This window comes from Paramacrobiotus metropolitanus, unplaced genomic scaffold, assembly GCF_019649055.1.
Source record: "Paramacrobiotus metropolitanus isolate TYO unplaced genomic scaffold, Prichtersi_v1.0 Parri_scaffold0000022, whole genome shotgun sequence".
In the NCBI taxonomy this organism is placed as follows: domain Eukaryota; kingdom Metazoa; phylum Tardigrada; class Eutardigrada; order Parachela; family Macrobiotidae; genus Paramacrobiotus; species Paramacrobiotus metropolitanus.
The window spans coordinates 397,383-414,309 of NW_026570242.1; the positions used below are offsets into that span (position 1 = coordinate 397,383).

At 41.1% G+C, this 16,927-nt stretch overlaps 5 protein-coding genes across 5 annotated transcripts; 4 read left to right on the forward strand and 1 right to left on the reverse strand.

Annotated features, from left to right (window-relative positions):
- Nucleotides 1–444: 444 nt before the first annotated feature.
- LOC129586827 (adenylate kinase isoenzyme 1-like) lies at nucleotides 445–1,759 on the reverse strand. Its single transcript, XM_055480278.1, has 5 exons — nucleotides 1,599–1,759; nucleotides 1,305–1,523; nucleotides 1,124–1,240; nucleotides 843–1,034; nucleotides 445–778 (listed from the first exon to the last, which is right to left on the reverse strand). The coding sequence occupies exons 1-5, from the start codon at nucleotides 1,599–1,601 to the stop codon at nucleotides 710–712; spliced, it is 600 nt and encodes a 199-aa protein (XP_055336253.1). The 5' UTR covers nucleotides 1,602–1,759; the 3' UTR covers nucleotides 445–709.
- Nucleotides 1,760–3,705: 1,946 nt separating this feature from the next.
- LOC129586849 (uncharacterized) lies at nucleotides 3,706–4,681 on the forward strand. The gene is made up of 4 exons (XM_055480314.1): nucleotides 3,706–3,840; nucleotides 3,962–4,015; nucleotides 4,108–4,230; nucleotides 4,328–4,681. The coding sequence occupies exons 1-4, from the start codon at nucleotides 3,706–3,708 to the stop codon at nucleotides 4,499–4,501; spliced, it is 486 nt and encodes a 161-aa protein (XP_055336289.1). The 3' UTR covers nucleotides 4,502–4,681.
- Nucleotides 4,682–5,532: 851 nt separating this feature from the next.
- On the forward strand, nucleotides 5,533–7,350 carry LOC129586748 (uncharacterized). The gene is made up of 4 exons (XM_055480125.1): nucleotides 5,533–5,968; nucleotides 6,004–6,302; nucleotides 6,501–6,719; nucleotides 6,930–7,350. Exons 1-4 carry the CDS (start codon nucleotides 5,673–5,675, stop codon nucleotides 7,223–7,225), a joined length of 1,110 nt encoding a protein of 369 aa, XP_055336100.1. The 5' UTR covers nucleotides 5,533–5,672; the 3' UTR covers nucleotides 7,226–7,350.
- Nucleotides 7,351–9,841: 2,491 nt separating this feature from the next.
- LOC129586850 (uncharacterized) lies at nucleotides 9,842–11,608 on the forward strand. Its single transcript, XM_055480315.1, has 5 exons — nucleotides 9,842–10,593; nucleotides 10,684–10,976; nucleotides 11,049–11,117; nucleotides 11,212–11,322; nucleotides 11,444–11,608. Exons 1-5 carry the CDS (start codon nucleotides 9,888–9,890, stop codon nucleotides 11,606–11,608), a joined length of 1,344 nt encoding a protein of 447 aa, XP_055336290.1. The 5' UTR covers nucleotides 9,842–9,887.
- Nucleotides 11,609–14,024: 2,416 nt separating this feature from the next.
- On the forward strand, nucleotides 14,025–16,734 carry LOC129586747 (nuclear transcription factor Y subunit beta-like). The gene is made up of 2 exons (XM_055480124.1): nucleotides 14,025–14,575; nucleotides 15,756–16,734. Exons 1-2 carry the CDS (start codon nucleotides 14,203–14,205, stop codon nucleotides 16,493–16,495), a joined length of 1,113 nt encoding a protein of 370 aa, XP_055336099.1. The 5' UTR covers nucleotides 14,025–14,202; the 3' UTR covers nucleotides 16,496–16,734.
- Nucleotides 16,735–16,927: the final 193 nt, after the last annotated feature.

Here is a 16,927-nt window from a genome sequence, read left to right on the forward strand (position 1 = left end):
ATTTCAGTAAGTAACCTCTCAGGAGCTGCACGGGAAACAGATACTTGAAATCATTAGGCATTTATTGTGTTTTCTCGATAGCTGTGGCACCTTTTTTACCACATTGCGCGCAAAAGCGGTGCAACCGCTTTCGAGGAAATTGTAGCAAGTTGGTAACTGGCTGTCAACTTCTAACAATCTGTGGAACCCTGTTCATCCATTGGCTATTCGTAGAGCCATGTACGACAACATGTACAAAAGCAAACAATAGTAACCATGAAATTACAAAAAACGCATTACATATACCACACTAGACCGGGGCGCAGCTGCTGGTGGAATAAAACCGCCGATAAAAAGTACTGCCTTTACTACCATTATTTAAATAATTGTGTAGCACAAAATTATGGCACAAAGTTACTGCCTCATTGCATATATCGGTAAAATCTTTCGGCGAGCCGCTGAATGTTCTAACATTTCACACATTTTATTGCTTGTGCGTGTACTAGTTTAGTCCTTTATTTTCAGTTTTTGGCAGTTAGTCACATTTAAACAACTCGCATAATTATATTGAAAGATGATCACCGGGTTGTTGCATTTTGCTCGAAGATTATTAATGCAATATTTTGCTAGTATATGTATACGAATTTAGAAGAAAATGCGATGGATGGTCCAAGTTATGAATACTTCATTGGTGATCTGTTTGACTCGTCTCGTGGTCGGGATCTCGGGTTTACTTGACGGTGTCCAGAACCTTGCAGATTTCAGTGAAGATCTTCTCGACGTCACCGTCAGCGGCGATCTGAAGGAAAATCACAGAATAATGTTTGACACCGAGTGCGGGGTTTTCTAATAATGATATGTACCTTAACGGCCTTTTTGTTGTTGATCAGTTCATCGACCAACGGTTTAGTGTCTTTGTTGTAGACCTCGATGCGTTTCTTAACAACTTCCGGTTTGTCATCAGCGCGAGCTCCGGTCTTGGCGCGAGCAGTCAGGCGCTCGGTCATCTTGGCTTCGGGAACATCCAATACGATGACGGCCTTGGCTGGTCCAAGCTGCAACAAGACAATTCCGATAGCAGATCTCCATTTTTGTTGATAACTTACTAAAGCTTTGTCCGCACTGTTTACGCAAAATAACACACCTCTTTTTCCAGTTGAGCCAGTTGTTCCTTGTTGCGAGGGAACCCGTGCAGCAAGTATGGCTTGTTGATTCCGACGGCTTTTGCCATCTGCTCTTTCAGGAGCTCAAAGGTCACGTCCTAACGAAGGGCACAAGTTTGGGGGAATTCCGTTGTACAAAAAAAAACAATGGTTCATCCTTACCGATGGCACGAGTTCTCCTTTGTCCAAGATTTCCTTAACCTTCTTGCCGCGTTCTGTGTTGTTCTTGACTTCATCGCGCAGCAGCTGGCCCATGGAAAGGTGGGTGTAGCCATACTTGGCCTTGATCTTCGCCGCCTGAGTGTGCTTGCCGGCTCCAGGACCTCCCATCAAGAAAATGATGGGCAGGTTAGCCTTCTTAATTGCAGCAATATCGGCTGGCTGAAATCGTGCATATTTAAAAAAAACGGAACTGGAAGGACACAAGACGCACTACAGGGACGCGGGAGCACTTACCATGTTAGCTGTGGATTAATATAGCGATTATGGTGTCGAACAGATAGTTGTATGTGTAAGGAGTAAGAAGTTTTAATGGCTAAAAAATTTATTTTAGAAGTTATATTTCTGACCGCCAGAATGAAATGGAAAGGACGACCTATTCCTGGTTTTCCTGATCACAGTTGCCAGGCGGCATTAATCACAAAATAATAAAATCGACTGACCTCGTCTCAAAGTCGGGAAACCTTGATACGGCAAGTACGTACTGTACTAAGTGTAAGTAAGTACTTGCTTTACTTTGATATTACGTAAGTAACGTTAAACAGCAGTTAACTGCTGTTTGTGCAGAAGTCAGGCAAGTTACGCTTCGTAGCGTTTCCACATCAAACTTCCACGCACATTACGAGACAATGCGCTAGCGTTCTACGCTATGACGTACATACGCCTACGTGCATAAAATATTATACCGGTAATGTACCACTTTTAAAAAAATTTAATATCAAGCATTTTGGGCAACAGCGATATACTTATCCGTACAAATAGCATTTGTAATGTAGCGCTTATGCATAACTTATGCATAAGCGCATGACTGTACGATTATATTGCTGATGTTTTTGGAATTTTACACTTCAGATGTTGTGGTGTAATTGGTGTTTATAGGCAATGAACCGCTTGCTCGTTGTATTGTATTAGCACGAAAGAATGCAGTGCTATCCTAATATGTATATCTATATAATCTCCATCGTTTACGACTCTTTAAAAGAAAACCTTTTGCGTCAACGGAGGAAAACGGAAACTGACACTAGTTCCCTTGAGTTATCCTTAATGACGTATGCTTGGTCAATATGTAATATGTGCCGTAGCACCGATGTTGTTCAGAATGCGGACAAATTACGCTTTCTTTATTTGCATTACCTAGGATGCCGGTATAAAATACTTATGCAGCGGCAGCAGAATCCGTAAATATAAGCTCCTATAACAAATACATCCTTTTACGCGGTCGCTAAACCAAATATGGAAGAGTCCGATTGCGACTGGGCATGTATCCCACAGAGATCAGAATGATGCCCTTGCTCTATATCAATAGAAAGGGCGTCATTTGTCACAACAAATTACTCCCACGTGTCTAACCAATATCAAACCAGTTGTCGCTGAACCTTTTAAAACTTAATGGATATAAAATATTTTTCGGCTAATGTGGAATATTTTTCGGCTGAACTATTTTTCGGCTTTACTTTTTGATTGTTAACGAAGTGGACAGCCACGGCCCATGTGCAATCGCAGCTAGCTGTAGCAGCTGATCTTATAACATATGTCTTGGAACGGAGCTTTACTACGACGCGCAGTCCAACGCAATCGTCTCATTAGTCGGCAACAAGGAATGACCGCAGCTCCGATACGGTTTTTCAAAATACGTTTTATACTGGCCGTTATTAGTACTATTATGTGTACAATTTTCATATTCGATATTATTGATATTGGATCATTCAGCAATGCCGGTTTTGCCGGCGCGAACTCCTTTGTTCGAGTAATGGCTTTTCTCCAGACTCAATTGATAGGCTTTCGGTTGTCATTTTTGTCGGTTATCTTGGTCATCCGGTTTGAATGTTTTCACACTTTGTTCACAAAAAGCCTGGCTAATGAACACTCGACGCCTGCCGTCATTGCGAAATGCCGACAAAGAACACTGCTGTTTCTTGCAGCACTCGTATTCTTATGCGGACTACGTTTTCTGATGGAAATCATCGTAATGCTGTACGACCCCACAGATACCTCCCAGTTTGCGGTTTTTGTATTAGATTCTCGTTTTGTGCGTTCCTATTATGCCGTTTTTCGGTTGGTTGGCAGTTCAGTGGTCTGCGGTATCGACGCATGGTTTGCATTCTTTTCGGAACTAACCCTCAATCAAGCAAAGGTAGTGGAACAAAATGCCCTTTCCATAACCGAGTGTTGCAGAGAAGATCCCGGCAGCACTCAAATACCGATGGATATCTGGATACTTTGCCGGACGTATTTCGATTTTGCTGTACGATTGCGTCTAAAACGGGACCTCTTCCGCACAGTCTTATTGATTCAAGTTACCGGTGCAATATTAGAGTTCATGTCAGCTGTTTCCTGGCTTGCAATGTTTGCTTTGTCCAGCAATGTTGCAATTACCTTGGGAATTTTACGACGTATTTTGAACGGGGCGTGGACTATCGTGACAATTTTGCTGCAGTTCTGTATGCTACTTTACGCCGCCGCTCAAACCAGTCGATATGTAAGCTTTACCAGTTTTAGGTGCCACTAACAGTAAGATACAAATTTTCATATTACTTGCGCGGCAGGTTAATGATTATTGATTATTAGTTGTGTATGTTGTAACTGCCTCGTATTTACAGCACAATAAAATCTTGGAGGTCTTCAAAAAAATTGAATTTCTCAGGAAAACAAAGGCAAGTGCATTCGCACAAATAAAGATATTGTTAGTACAGATATGCTTCTGATCACGTCTTTTGATATTCCGTGTATATCTTATGATAATTAGGCTCCCTCGGAGTACAGACAACAAGAGACTTTAAAAGTACTGGAAATCTTAAATGATTCCAAAAGGTCAAGGGGGTTTTCCATTGCGTTCCTGGTAGATATTAATGAGAAGGTTGTATCTATGGTGAGTGTTGTTTTATTGTATTACGTACTTATATACAATCGATAAGCTAAATTTTAGCTTTGATTTCACTAATGGCAAAATTTCTGATTTATTTCAGCTTCTAGTTTACATTTGCGGTTACATCATGTTTGCGATTGATCGTATGCAGAATGGTCAATCCCTTGGCAGTTCCCTTGAAAACCCAATGAAGATCAATTTGACCAGCTGCCACCAGCGTGCATTCGTGGCATCTCAGAACTGTACACATTTACCAAAATGGGAGACACCATGAATGTCAACCATGGCTTTTTTTGCCGCATAACAGCTATCGGGACTCAATAAACGTTGAGAGATATATTTATATTTCCAAGATATGTAAATTTATTAGCATCATGTACATCCAGAGAATATATAGAATAGATCTGTAGTACAACACTTGTGCTTGTACTTCTGGCGCTGGTTATTCAGTTAACACTGCAGGATGTCGAAGTGGCCAAAAGGAAATGAGTTCTGACCACAATAAATGTGACGCCAAATTGATAACAATACTTATATGTATCATCATCCTACTTAATGTAAAATTATGCAAAATAGTGAAAATACCATATATACATAAATCTACAGTAAAGCTGCATGCCATTATAACCGGAAGGAGTAGAAGAAGAAGAACGCATAGGTGCGAGGGACAATAATGATGTTACGCTTCTACTGTCATCATTACAACTTACATATATTTTACAAGCCCACACGGATGAATAATGTCTTAGGATTTCGAGCATGTAAAAAGATACGTACAAAATTAAAAGTACAAAATTTACAAAAAAAAATTAAAAAAAAAGTACAAAATTTTCTCAAAAGTGAACAGATCGACAGCGCAACGCATATACGAGTACAACAGAATATTTGAGCTGGCTTCACTTTTACGGGACAGTACGTACACAGTAGAAGTACGTACACAGATCGTCAGCACACTACTTAGTTTATTTACAGCGTATCAATCTAAAAAATAATAAAAAGCTAATTTGGACTGAGTAATAAACAAGAAATTTTTTTTAAAGATTAATGATCTCGCAAATTTGCCAAATCACAGAGCGCGTCTAATGACGAGTCAATCCAGCTAATAACAGCAGGCATTCTATTGAATCCGCTGCCTAATTTTTTCTGATTTCTCTGTATCGCAAAAATCATCGAAACCGGCTTCCGGTAAACGTTAGCACACTCAGCTTCACGGTCTACGGCATTTCCCTGGTAAATTAAAGGTGCGAAAACAGCCGCAGGCAGCCATTATACATGTACGGTACATAAAATAAAACACTTCCTTATTTCAGTGGGTTATTATAAGCCAGTTATTCGGAACTTGCTCGTGTATGTTCAACTGCAAGGGATACCCGGCTTTACTATATTAATAACAATAAGTAACCTTTCTCTGATAAATATTTGTTGCCGTTGTGTGGGCGATCTGTATGCTCTGGGATTTTATCAAAATGACGGCTGTATTGCAAGTATTAATTGTTACTCTCGGTCTTTCGATAACAGCAGTATTGTGCGACAACACATGGAATCCTTTTAATGACCCTTTTGATTGGTCCAAGATACGGAATGCCCCACAAGGATTCGGCAAAGGATTCGGTTCCTTCGGAAATGGTAATAATTTCGGGGGTTTTGGAAGCGGCGGATTTGGCGGCAATAGCGGACGAAGCGGATCTCGACGAGGATCCGGCAACAGTGGCAGTACATCTGATAATAACAACCCCGGCACGTCCAGTAACGGTCAAGGGGGTCGGGTTTCGGCAGTTTCGGTGGATTCGGCAACAATGGCTTTGGATTTGACAACAGCGGTTTCAACAACTTTGCCGATACATTTAACAACTTCCAAAAACAGTTCGGCACACAGTTTCCGTCATTTTGGCCCAATAATAATTTCGGCGGAAACGGCGGAAATGTGGATACATCGGCCACCAGTGCGACGCAATCACCGACGGCCGGTAGTAATGTTGTATCCTCCACAACAGCGAGCACAACAACCACCAGTACGACGACAACAACAACGGCCACCACCGCACCGACAGTGTTTGCAACCACGTCCGCATTTAGTAAGTTACACTGCGCAATTCCACATTTTCAAGTTGGATAAGTATAATTATTTTGCTTGTACATATATAGCAGCTTGACTAAAGTATTTTAAAATTTAAATTACTGCTTAATGTCTTATAAAATGGTTTAAAAGCCATTTTTAGCCAATCGTATAATATGTGCACTATTTTTAATAGTGGTTTCTATTCATTTTGTAGCACCCGGTCAAGATATGTTCATCAGTTCTCGAAACTGCACGACGGATGATCAGGTGATTGGGATCTCTCCCAGCCCATCCGATCAGTGTGGTTCCGTGGAATGCCAATGCTTTCAGGGAGTGTATTTTTGCTATTCTACGTGCAAACCACCTCCAGCCCAGCAGACATGTGACGTAATTGTGGCTGGCAATGATATCTGCCCGCAGTACGGCAACTGTGGTCAGTACTGATAGCGACTTTAAATTATCCATATTATTTATGCTAATTAGAGAATGCCGGTATCTTTCGAATATATACCGGTATGCTATACAATACCGGTATCCTTTAGTGGCGATCGCCAGCTGGAAAATCTATCATTTTTCTACCTTATGGAAAGCAGATCAGTTTTGTAAAAGAAGTGCCAGTGTGTAATTAGTCTGATAATTGTAGGGCCGCTCGTCAACGAATCCATGGGCAATGCCAACATCTTCCGCTGTGATCCACGCAGTCCAACCGTACATCCATCCATCTGCTGGATGTATGAAATCCTCTTCGGCAAATTGACCGCCCCTCTGGGATTCTTCGAAAGTGTGTCGAACGACTGCACTTTAGCGCATCACTGCACGTGCAACGACGGCTGGGTTCAACCGGTCCAGTTTAAAAAAGAAGACTTCGTGACGCCGGCTAATAATCATGTTTTTGTTAGAAAAACTGCAGGAAATAAAGGCGCTTTTGCTTCCGCTTAGAAAAACAGCCTGTTTATTCAATTGACGTCTAGTAATTCCTGAGTGTTCCTGTTCCTGCAATTCCTTATTGTTGCCTTTTAATGCTGTTGATGAGGGAGAAGAATATAAACTAAGTCAGTCTGCAAGTTATCATTTCCGCATACTCTTGCTTGACATATACAGAGCCCCAAAAACAAGTTAATTTCCTGATTCGATGTTGTGAGCAAGCAGACTTGGTGTTGGAAAGTCTTGTTCTGTGTCAAGTGGTCAAGTGCACGATAAATGGTAGTCGCAAGGATAAGCACATCGGCACGTCTGTCTGTCTTTTGCACTGCTACTTTGTTTATTTAATTTTTTTCTAATGTTGTTGTTAAATGTACCGTTTTCCATAAATTTACACCAATATGACTGCTATACACTGTATGGTACTTGTGACACTCGTAGAATGCAGTTATGCACTTCATTATTGCACGAAACTGAGGAAGGTTTTTTCATAGTACTGGCAAACAAACCATTTTGACATCGAATTCCGCGTAGTCCATTTGCATCAAGCTTTATTAAGTTGCGATATTTACTCGTAAAATTACTAATCTGGCGCATCTTGCATAATAATATGAAATCCTTTGGCTTCATTCGAAAACAGAATTAGACTTGCAGTATTAAAGCTGTTTTGACACTTTAGAAAAGGAACGGATACAGCACACTTTGCACACATTTCTATTCTATACAGGTATCAAGTTATAATGTACATGAAAAAGCAAATAAACATACCGGCCCGATAACACAACCGTTACGGATCGGACAAGAAAGTCTGAGCGCAGCTACACAAGAACCTTCTTTCCGCAAACGGATGGGCAACAACAAACCGAGGCCGGGTAAACAATTCTTTGGATTGACCGTGTCATCTTCATCCAAAAAGACGCATTTTAAATAGCACATTGGCATTATTCTTTCCTTTTCGGCTTGGCCTGAACGGAAGTGGTTGCGTCAGTTCTCCAGCTTCTTCAATCATCTGCATTGGCAACGCTGACCTTTTGAATGGAATACTTTGTAATCCAAAAGCTCGGTTCAGGAAAAACGGTCTGGCACTGATGGCAGGTTGTGACTGATCCTCCTTGTTGATGACCTCCCATTCCCTGCTGGGTGGCTCCGTGTTAACGGTGTAGTAGTTCTTCTGATCTTTGGTTGAATCAGTCTGATAGACATAAGGTATCCAAGGGCTCTCCATTCTGGACAGAGTCTGAGCAAGAACAATATTAATCGTGCAGAAGAAGTGAAAGGTCAAACCGACAAAGCGGTGCATCTTGGAATAAGATACAGAACTCTAGATCTTCGGCAGACTGTTCTGGCTGATTGAAAATTGACAAAATATTTTGACAGCCGTTAGGTTTCAAGTTAGTCTGATATCTTTATACCGGAGTGGACATTTGGATGACGGTTAAAATCACAGACAAACCTTAGCAATCGCCGTCACGGCAAGCCGGTAAATATGCGCAGTACGTTGATTACAAGTAAATCATATTCATCAGGAGGGTAAGGTCTACAATTACCAGCTTAATCGGCTGTGGTAATGTAGTCCAAAATTTAAGTAAAGCCTCAGTTGACGTCAGTGATAAAATCGCTATTGTTGGTTTAATATGGGCATGGAACGATTAATAATATGGGAACAAATATTGTGGAGCTATCAGTCGGAGTAACACCCATATATGCTGTCTCTGGTGACAAAACTATGCCGCATCGCAGAACTGTGCCTCTTATGATTACCACAGACCTTCCTTAATGCACTGGCGCTTAGGATACCATATTTGTCGCGTTTGGCTAGTAATTTGGATTTTACTAGATTAGTAAAAATCTTTGGCTCGATTCAAGTTTTGGTTAAGGAGAATGGTTGTTAAATGAAATTACTCTGTTGCCAGCTAGTCACATAAACTTACAACAGCATATTATCTCCTGCTTTCATCAAATTTACCACGTGCAGCATTTTAAGATGGTGTGAAATTTTAGGTAAATATGTGGTTATTCAGTAGAACAATACGGAGAACTCGTGGTAGGCCTACTTTATCCTTTCCGATTTGATTGTAATCGCTTTGTTTAACACAGAAAATTTGCGGAAATGGTTTCGTTAATATAATTTTATATCAAATATATGAATCTGCCTCACATGCCCCTGTGTATATTAGTGGGAGTTAAAACCCACATTCCTTCCGCTTTGTATTTTCTAGGCTTTCAAATCTACCTTTCTCTTGCAGCTGTAAGAAAAATACCGAAACGCTATCTCTTGTGTTTGTTTTCCTTTCGAACTGCTGTGCAGTGTACACACAAATTGCGTTGCAAGTCTATTTCTGCTATAATTGATGGAATAAGCTGGTGCACAACTGAAAGGTAATTAAAGTAAATCAAACACATTCGAGTTAAAGGCCGGCATTCGTTATAAGGCTATTGTCCACAGAAAACCGTTTTCCCCTTTTTTAGATTTAAATACGAAGTTTGTTATAATAGTGAATGAAACACTTAAGAAGTATACCGAGCTACGCATAACATGAACGCAGTAAAAGACCCACGCAATCATCGCTCGACAAGAAAAGCGCCCGAAATCACCGACTTAATTAGGCCTTCTGGGCAGACGTATCCCTTAATATACTTTAATCATATCTTTGGATTCCAAGCTAGAATACTTAGCGCCATGGGCCTATGGTCCACAGTACCAAGTGCCAGTAAACGTTTTGCAAAGTGGACATTTCTACGTCGTACGGTGACCTTAGCCGTTGTTCTACCGGCAATGATCAGCACCATATACTGGCTAATTAGGACCTTTTCCTATATAGGCCCTCAGGAGTATTTCGCGCCCCATGAACGTCCCCTTATTCGATCACTGGCGACCATCCCTATGGTGGCCATCCCGGCACGAGGAATTTATGTCCTTATGTGCCTGACTTTTGGTCACGTGGATCTCGGTAGTTTAGCTGAAGAGATTGAAAAGGTCGCGGTTATTTCGGTTAATTCACGGGAGATGTACGTGCATCTTCTAAAAAAATGGCGTAGAACGAATGCTTTATTACTAGTATACTGTATAGCGGCATTCTGGACAACGGTTATCCTCAATGACCTCCACAACTCCCTGAGCCTCACCCACGGCTCAGAGGATGGCAGTGTGAAGTTGGCGCCATTGAGCCTGCGCATCCCGTTATGGGTAATTATTGTCATGGATGTCGTATTTTCCAGGATTCCATACGTGCTATCCCAGTTGGTGTTGATTACAATTACGGCCAGCGCCTTTGTGCTAATTGACTGTGTGGTTAGTGTTAACGGTAATTTGGAGGGCTTGGACGGGGAGATTGTGGAGATGATGACGCAGCCCAGCGATCTACCAACACGGAACCGTTGTTCAGGTCAGTATAATTACACAGGAAAAACAAACGCATTATTATTGTTGACTCGGCAGTTTTAATTATGGTCATTACGCGCTTAACCTTTTCCAGGATACTTAGACAATCCCGTGTACGGGATAGAGCGCTCGACATCTGTAGCGGAGACACTAATGCAGGTCCGCGCGGCACAGTTTCATTTTGTGGACCGTACCAACCACAAACTGGGTGTGTTTCTTTTGATTTCTTATCTCGTTGATCTTGTCGTCTCTGCCGGCATGCTGGCAGTGGTGATCACAAATGAAGAACACACGCCATATTCCTTGCCAGCAAAAGTGGTGGGAACAGCTGTATTTGTCAGTTACGCCATACTCGTATTTGTTCCGATGGTCATTGCAAGTGAAAAGGTCAGTGTCACATTTCGTGGCCATGACGCTTACCAGTATACGTCTGCGATCGTTAAATTTATATATTTGAAGGCTTTGTCGACTGCGTCAATCCTGTACCAGACGATCATGAAAGCGAATGACCTGCTGAAAACACCGCAGGTATGGATTAAACATCGATACGTGGCTATCCCATGGCCTTAATAGATTTATCGTTAGCTAAATTAACACATTAATAGACTGGGCTAAAATACAGGGAAAAGCCTTACGGAAAGTCCTAACTAAATTTCGAACCCTGGCGTCGGCTTTTCCGATAAACTTTAGCGCTGGCAATCTGTTCTACATCGATCGAAATTTCTTGGTAGCGGTAAGTAATCTCTGAACAAGTGCTCTATGCAATTCCCTATGTATAAAAAGCAGAAGTCCAATAATAACATTCCTTCCACATGCACGAAAAGATTTTCAAGACCCGACTTTTTTCTGTACAGACCTTTACACTACTGTTTACCTACGCCGTACTGGTTCGCGAATTTTTGGATCAGCAAGACGTCAGGGCCCTCGTCGAAACATCTGCAAACACTTCCGCTTTATTAGAAGCTGTGCTAAATACGACAAATGTTAGTACACCAGTACCGCTGATGAAACATTTGTGAAATTAAATTCGCATCCAAAAGAGTCATGATCTGTTGCATATAAAAATAATAATATGCGAGCATAAAACGCACTGCAGAGTTGCTGCAATGGGCACTCTGCCTCTGTAAAAGCAACGAATATACATGTACATAATCGATTTTAACGGAGCTGCAGTGATTTTTACATGTTACGGGCAGTATCCCATACAATCTGGTATAAACATGTGAGTATGTATATTCCTTTATCCCATTTGTTCTTATTTTTATGTCACAATGAGTTGTGAAAAACGACATACCAATACCGCATACTTTTCAAAGCGGCAGCCAAATATAATAATATGCACAATACAACAAATCAAACTGATTGTGAGATAAGTTTCGGTAAATTTAGGTATTTATGTATTTTTTTGTAACCAAAGCCATGCAAGACCAATCGCAAGGTCAGTAACACGTTTAATATAAGTACTTTGTATTAAGACAAGGTTGCCTTACGCAGAGCTATGGACGGTTTTAATGTGATATTTGCTACAAAATTCTGCAAAAAAAGATTAATAAAAATATTCGACCGGAAACGAAAGAGCCATGAAAGTGGCTGCGCCGCTGGCTGCTTATAGGTTTGGCTGCTGTACATACATACACTGTGCAAAAGATTTTTGATTTTTATTTTCCGAAAGACCTCTAATACAGTTTTTTCAAAGGGTCTGAATTTTTGTTTTTTGCATATTTTGAAATCTAAGACTACACAAAGCGCTTTAAAACAAAATGAGACAAATGGAGCATAACCTCACGTTACATAGGTGCAAGTATTTTGCCTATGTTGAGCACACTTATAGAGCACAAGTAATAATATTACGTCGATTATGAATAAATACTTGTACAACGTGAATTTTTTAGTGCGCTGCCACAAAGACTTCCTTCTTCGTTAAAGAAAATTTCATCCTGCATCGTAAATAATTTGGAGATGTAGATACCCTTAATTAATAATGAATACACTTAATTAAGCTTGCTTTTGTGACAAATTATTCCGAACACGGACACAAATCTAAACGTATTTCAGTGCTGCATAATTACATAATAGACTTTTAACTCAGAGGCGTTTGAGACAGTGGAAATTATAAAAAATGTTGTTTGCATCTGTATCCTAGTATACAGATATACAGCAATATGTATAAATTGTTATCGTTCGGCAGTTAGCAAGAAATCGTATACGTGCTGGGCAAAAAAGACTGTGTAAATACGAGTAAAACAGCACGATAACAATACTATTTCAATGTTCAAGAAAAAATCAACGACATTAAATTATTCTGTAAATAAATGAGTTTTTAGTAATATTTTGGTTATGATGGGCCTAGAAACATTTGTTAGGTTTCATCTTCTTCATATCCTACTTGCCACCATCTGCTTGATATTAACCAGCTTTTACGATTCAGCCAGACGATGATTATGGTGCTGTAATTTTGTACCAAAGTAATCAGCCAAACAGCTGCCGCTGTTGGCGCTTTCCTTATAAGTCCATCGTACAAACCGCAAAAATACGGCGTGGCGGAGTGTAGATTGCTTTACGCATGAGTCATTTAAAAAAGTCATCCTCCGAAGGTCGGGCCATCCCACTGTATAGATAGCTGTACAATACGCGTTTCAAGTACAGTACCTGACAAAACGAATGAAAAGAAAAACCCGTCGCTGTAAACGGCGTTGACCTGTTCAATAACAATGCCCAAATTTGTTGTTCTGTAAATATGACGCAGTAAAATCCATAAGAGCAATAATGTGCGAACGTGCCTGACCTTGCCCCCTAGCTAATGCATCCGCAAAAATATTGCAACTTAAATATAATTAGTATAACAAATATACTGGATACTAGCCTAATTTGGGGTACTAAACCTCAATTAAAGTACGTCTACTAGGGCTTAAATTATTTGGTATTATAGTAAAATTTTGAGGGAGTAATCCTGCATGCGCACTTCTTTATGATTTCGATTAGAAAATAACGCGCATTTTGCTATGTAACGCGCTTATTTATTAATTTTAACCGGGGGTTGAATAAGACGTTTGGTAAAATTTTGATACTCCGTAGTGCAGAAAAAAACTCGGCTTCGGACTACATATTAGAAATTATGATTACATTGTAACGCGAACGCCAAGTTTAAAAAATTGGGTAAGCGTCAGCATGTCTGCGTCAAGCAATTTACATGCGCTGAGATTTCTATTGCGAATAATTGTGTTCGTTCCGACGTGCATCGCAGCCACCACCGACTTCCGCTACTTACTGTGACAACAAAATATGTAGTCTCTGTAATCAGCCGCATTACAAACAAGCCGACCGCAATTGCTCACCATGTTTTTACTCGTCTTCAGAAATTTCTAGTGAACTTTTTGCGGATGAATCATCCACTAAGCTCTAGACGGCCCCGCTGAATATAAAATCAGCCGGAGAAACATAATATATATTTACTGACACTGAACAGTCCGTATGCCGTTAGTCCGTATACCCGTTTCGCTTTGCACCAGTCCAAAATAAATATTTGACTTGAACTTGTAATTATATCATTCGCTCCAACGTTCTTCTCTGTGTGAATAGTATTAATTTTATCTTCGAGAAAGCCTTTTCCAAAATGTCTAACTACGGAACCGTGGAAGTACGCATTCCTATTCTGCAGCGCGGTGAAAGCGTGATTGACCAGTATGGACAGCGCAGCCAGTTTGACGATGAGATGCGCAAGATGGAAGCGGAAATGCAGAAGTTGACCGGCGAAATTTCCGAAGGGAACAAGCGCATTGCCTCGCGCGTCATCCAGACCACCAAGACCACCACTACCCGGACCAGCAGCGGTACCGGCTTCGATAACCAGAACCAACAGTTCGCCATCCAACCGCAGCCAATTCAGCAACAGGGCGGCAATGTTCAGTCGCACACCAGTCAAACGCATCAGACTTTCACCTCTGGTGGTACGCAATTTGACCAGCCGCAGGATTTCAATACACAAGGTAAAACACGAAGTAAAATACTTCTTCACATATATTTGATATTTATAAAGCGCTTCACATGTCAGCACCACGTCCGTTTTCCACGTATTCAGTTTTTGGCAACTTTTCATTTACAATTTATGCGTTAATTCGCAAGAAAGATTTTTATATATAGTTGAATAGAAGCATATTTTCCGTCGAAAATTGTAAAAGTATAGTCCTCTACAAGACTACAGTTACTACTGCTGCCTTGCATAAAATTTTTGTTCGCGCTTGTCGAATAATTACACTGTTACACAGCATAAGAGCATGTAGCTGCATTGTACAAATAGTTTTGTAGCATAAATTTCAATGATTAAGAACGTCAACAAATGGAACAGTTTGATATCAGGAATAGTGGTGGTAAAATGCAGCTACTTATAATAATTTTTTCGCCCGGCTCTGATCATGGCGTTCACTGCCACCGCGGCCGCCGTTTGACGTCATGTCCTTGGAGCTGACACAATGTCGCGGCGGAAATGGTAAAAACTTTATTACAAGGCAGATGATTTTCAGTGTATAGTCTACGGATAAATTTATTTATCCGAGAGCTTCCAGCAGCTGGTATCCATTTCCATCTGGAATGGTTTAGACGGGTTGCCAAAAATATCATCTATTAATTAGCAGGCGGCAAACAACTGCCAGTTCATTGATCGGCTTTAAAGCATCAGAACTATTTCCCTTTACTGGCTGCGTTAGTAATTGGCGCCTTGGAGAGAAACTACCCGGTCGAAGCAGACCGTTTTATTTCCTGTGTCCGTTTGCTCCAGTGTAATCGCAATCCATTAAAGAATCACAAAACTCATCTGCATCCGTTATAGGCTTGTTGGCCAACGTTCGTACATCATTGCAGCCAGAGTTTGGTAAAAATACTTTGAAACTTTTCGAAGTACTGTACTCGTTCAAACTTTTTGAAATTACTTTATTCACGAAACAGCTTTCGAAGATCTTTCTTAGATGCAATCCCGGCAAGCAATGTGTACTCGAAACAGTAAAAATGTATAAGTACAGTACTTACTCGTACTTACTGGAGTAATATAAGCGGTTAACATTAAGTGACATACTTTTTTAATAATTTTTAATCGGAGCGGTTCATTCTATATTCTAAGTACGTAATCAGTTAAATTCCCCCCGTATAATTAATTTTGCTCCATACTTTCAGGCGCTAACGTTATTGAATCTCGTCGCACTGTGACCACTCACAAGACGGTAACCCATTCAGGCAGTGGCCAGAATCTGCTGCAGAATGTCAACCAGCCGCCACAACCACAGGCCGTGCAATGGGCATCGCCAGCCGGCAGCAATGTGCAGGAGAGCCGCTCCCATCACACCACGACAAGCACCTCCCACACCGGTGGCCAGCAGCAATTCCAAACCCAGCCGCAACCCATCCAGTGGGGCGCTCCAGCCGGTAGCCAGCAGTCCAACGCTCAAGAAACACGCTCTTTTCATAGCAGCACGACAACCAGCCACACCGGCCAGCAGCAGCATCACCAGCAGCAGAACCAGAACACCGGCCAAATGGTGCAGTTTGATCAGCAGAACAACCAGGAACTGCAGTCATGGCTGAGCAATCTCAACAGTCCTCTTATCTCCAATCATCAGGATATCTCGGGACAGGATGGCAAGTGCTTGAAGCTGCGATTCGATGTCAGTCAGTACCGACCGGATGAGGTCAGCGTTAAGATGGTGGACGGGAAGCTGCGCATCCATGCCAAACATGAGGAGAAAACCGAAAACAAATCCTCGTACCGGGAGTTCAATAAGGAGTTCTCCTTGCCTATCGGTACCAACCCGGAACTGATTAAATCGTCGCTGTCGAAAGACGGTATCTTGACGGTGGAGGCGCCTTTCCCCGGACAACTGACGGGACAGCAGTACCTGCCTCTGACCAACTACTAAATAATATTATAACTTTCTTTCGCTTCGAATTAAATAAAAAATGTTCTGGAATAATTAATAATTATGGGTTTATTACATTTGTTTCCTCTGCTCGCTTGCCTCAGTCAGTAACGTACCTGATTATTTACGTTAAACTTGTACCGATTGTTTTCATTAGAAGGTTGCTCTTTTCAACAGCAACCGCATTTCGTGCAGCAAAGCGATAAGTTTTTCATACACAAAAAATTTTGGAATACTGATTCTGGTATTTGCTAGTAGTGAGTCAAGTGGTGGTCCGCTGTGCTTATCGCTACCAAAAAGTGTTTTGCATTGCCGGTGCAAAGTGGCACCGCTGATAGCAATCCGTACGTACATACTGCGAGTACCAAAAACGTTTATTCAGATTATAATTATGGTTATGAATTTAGGGTATCTCCTTCAGCGCATCAGCAC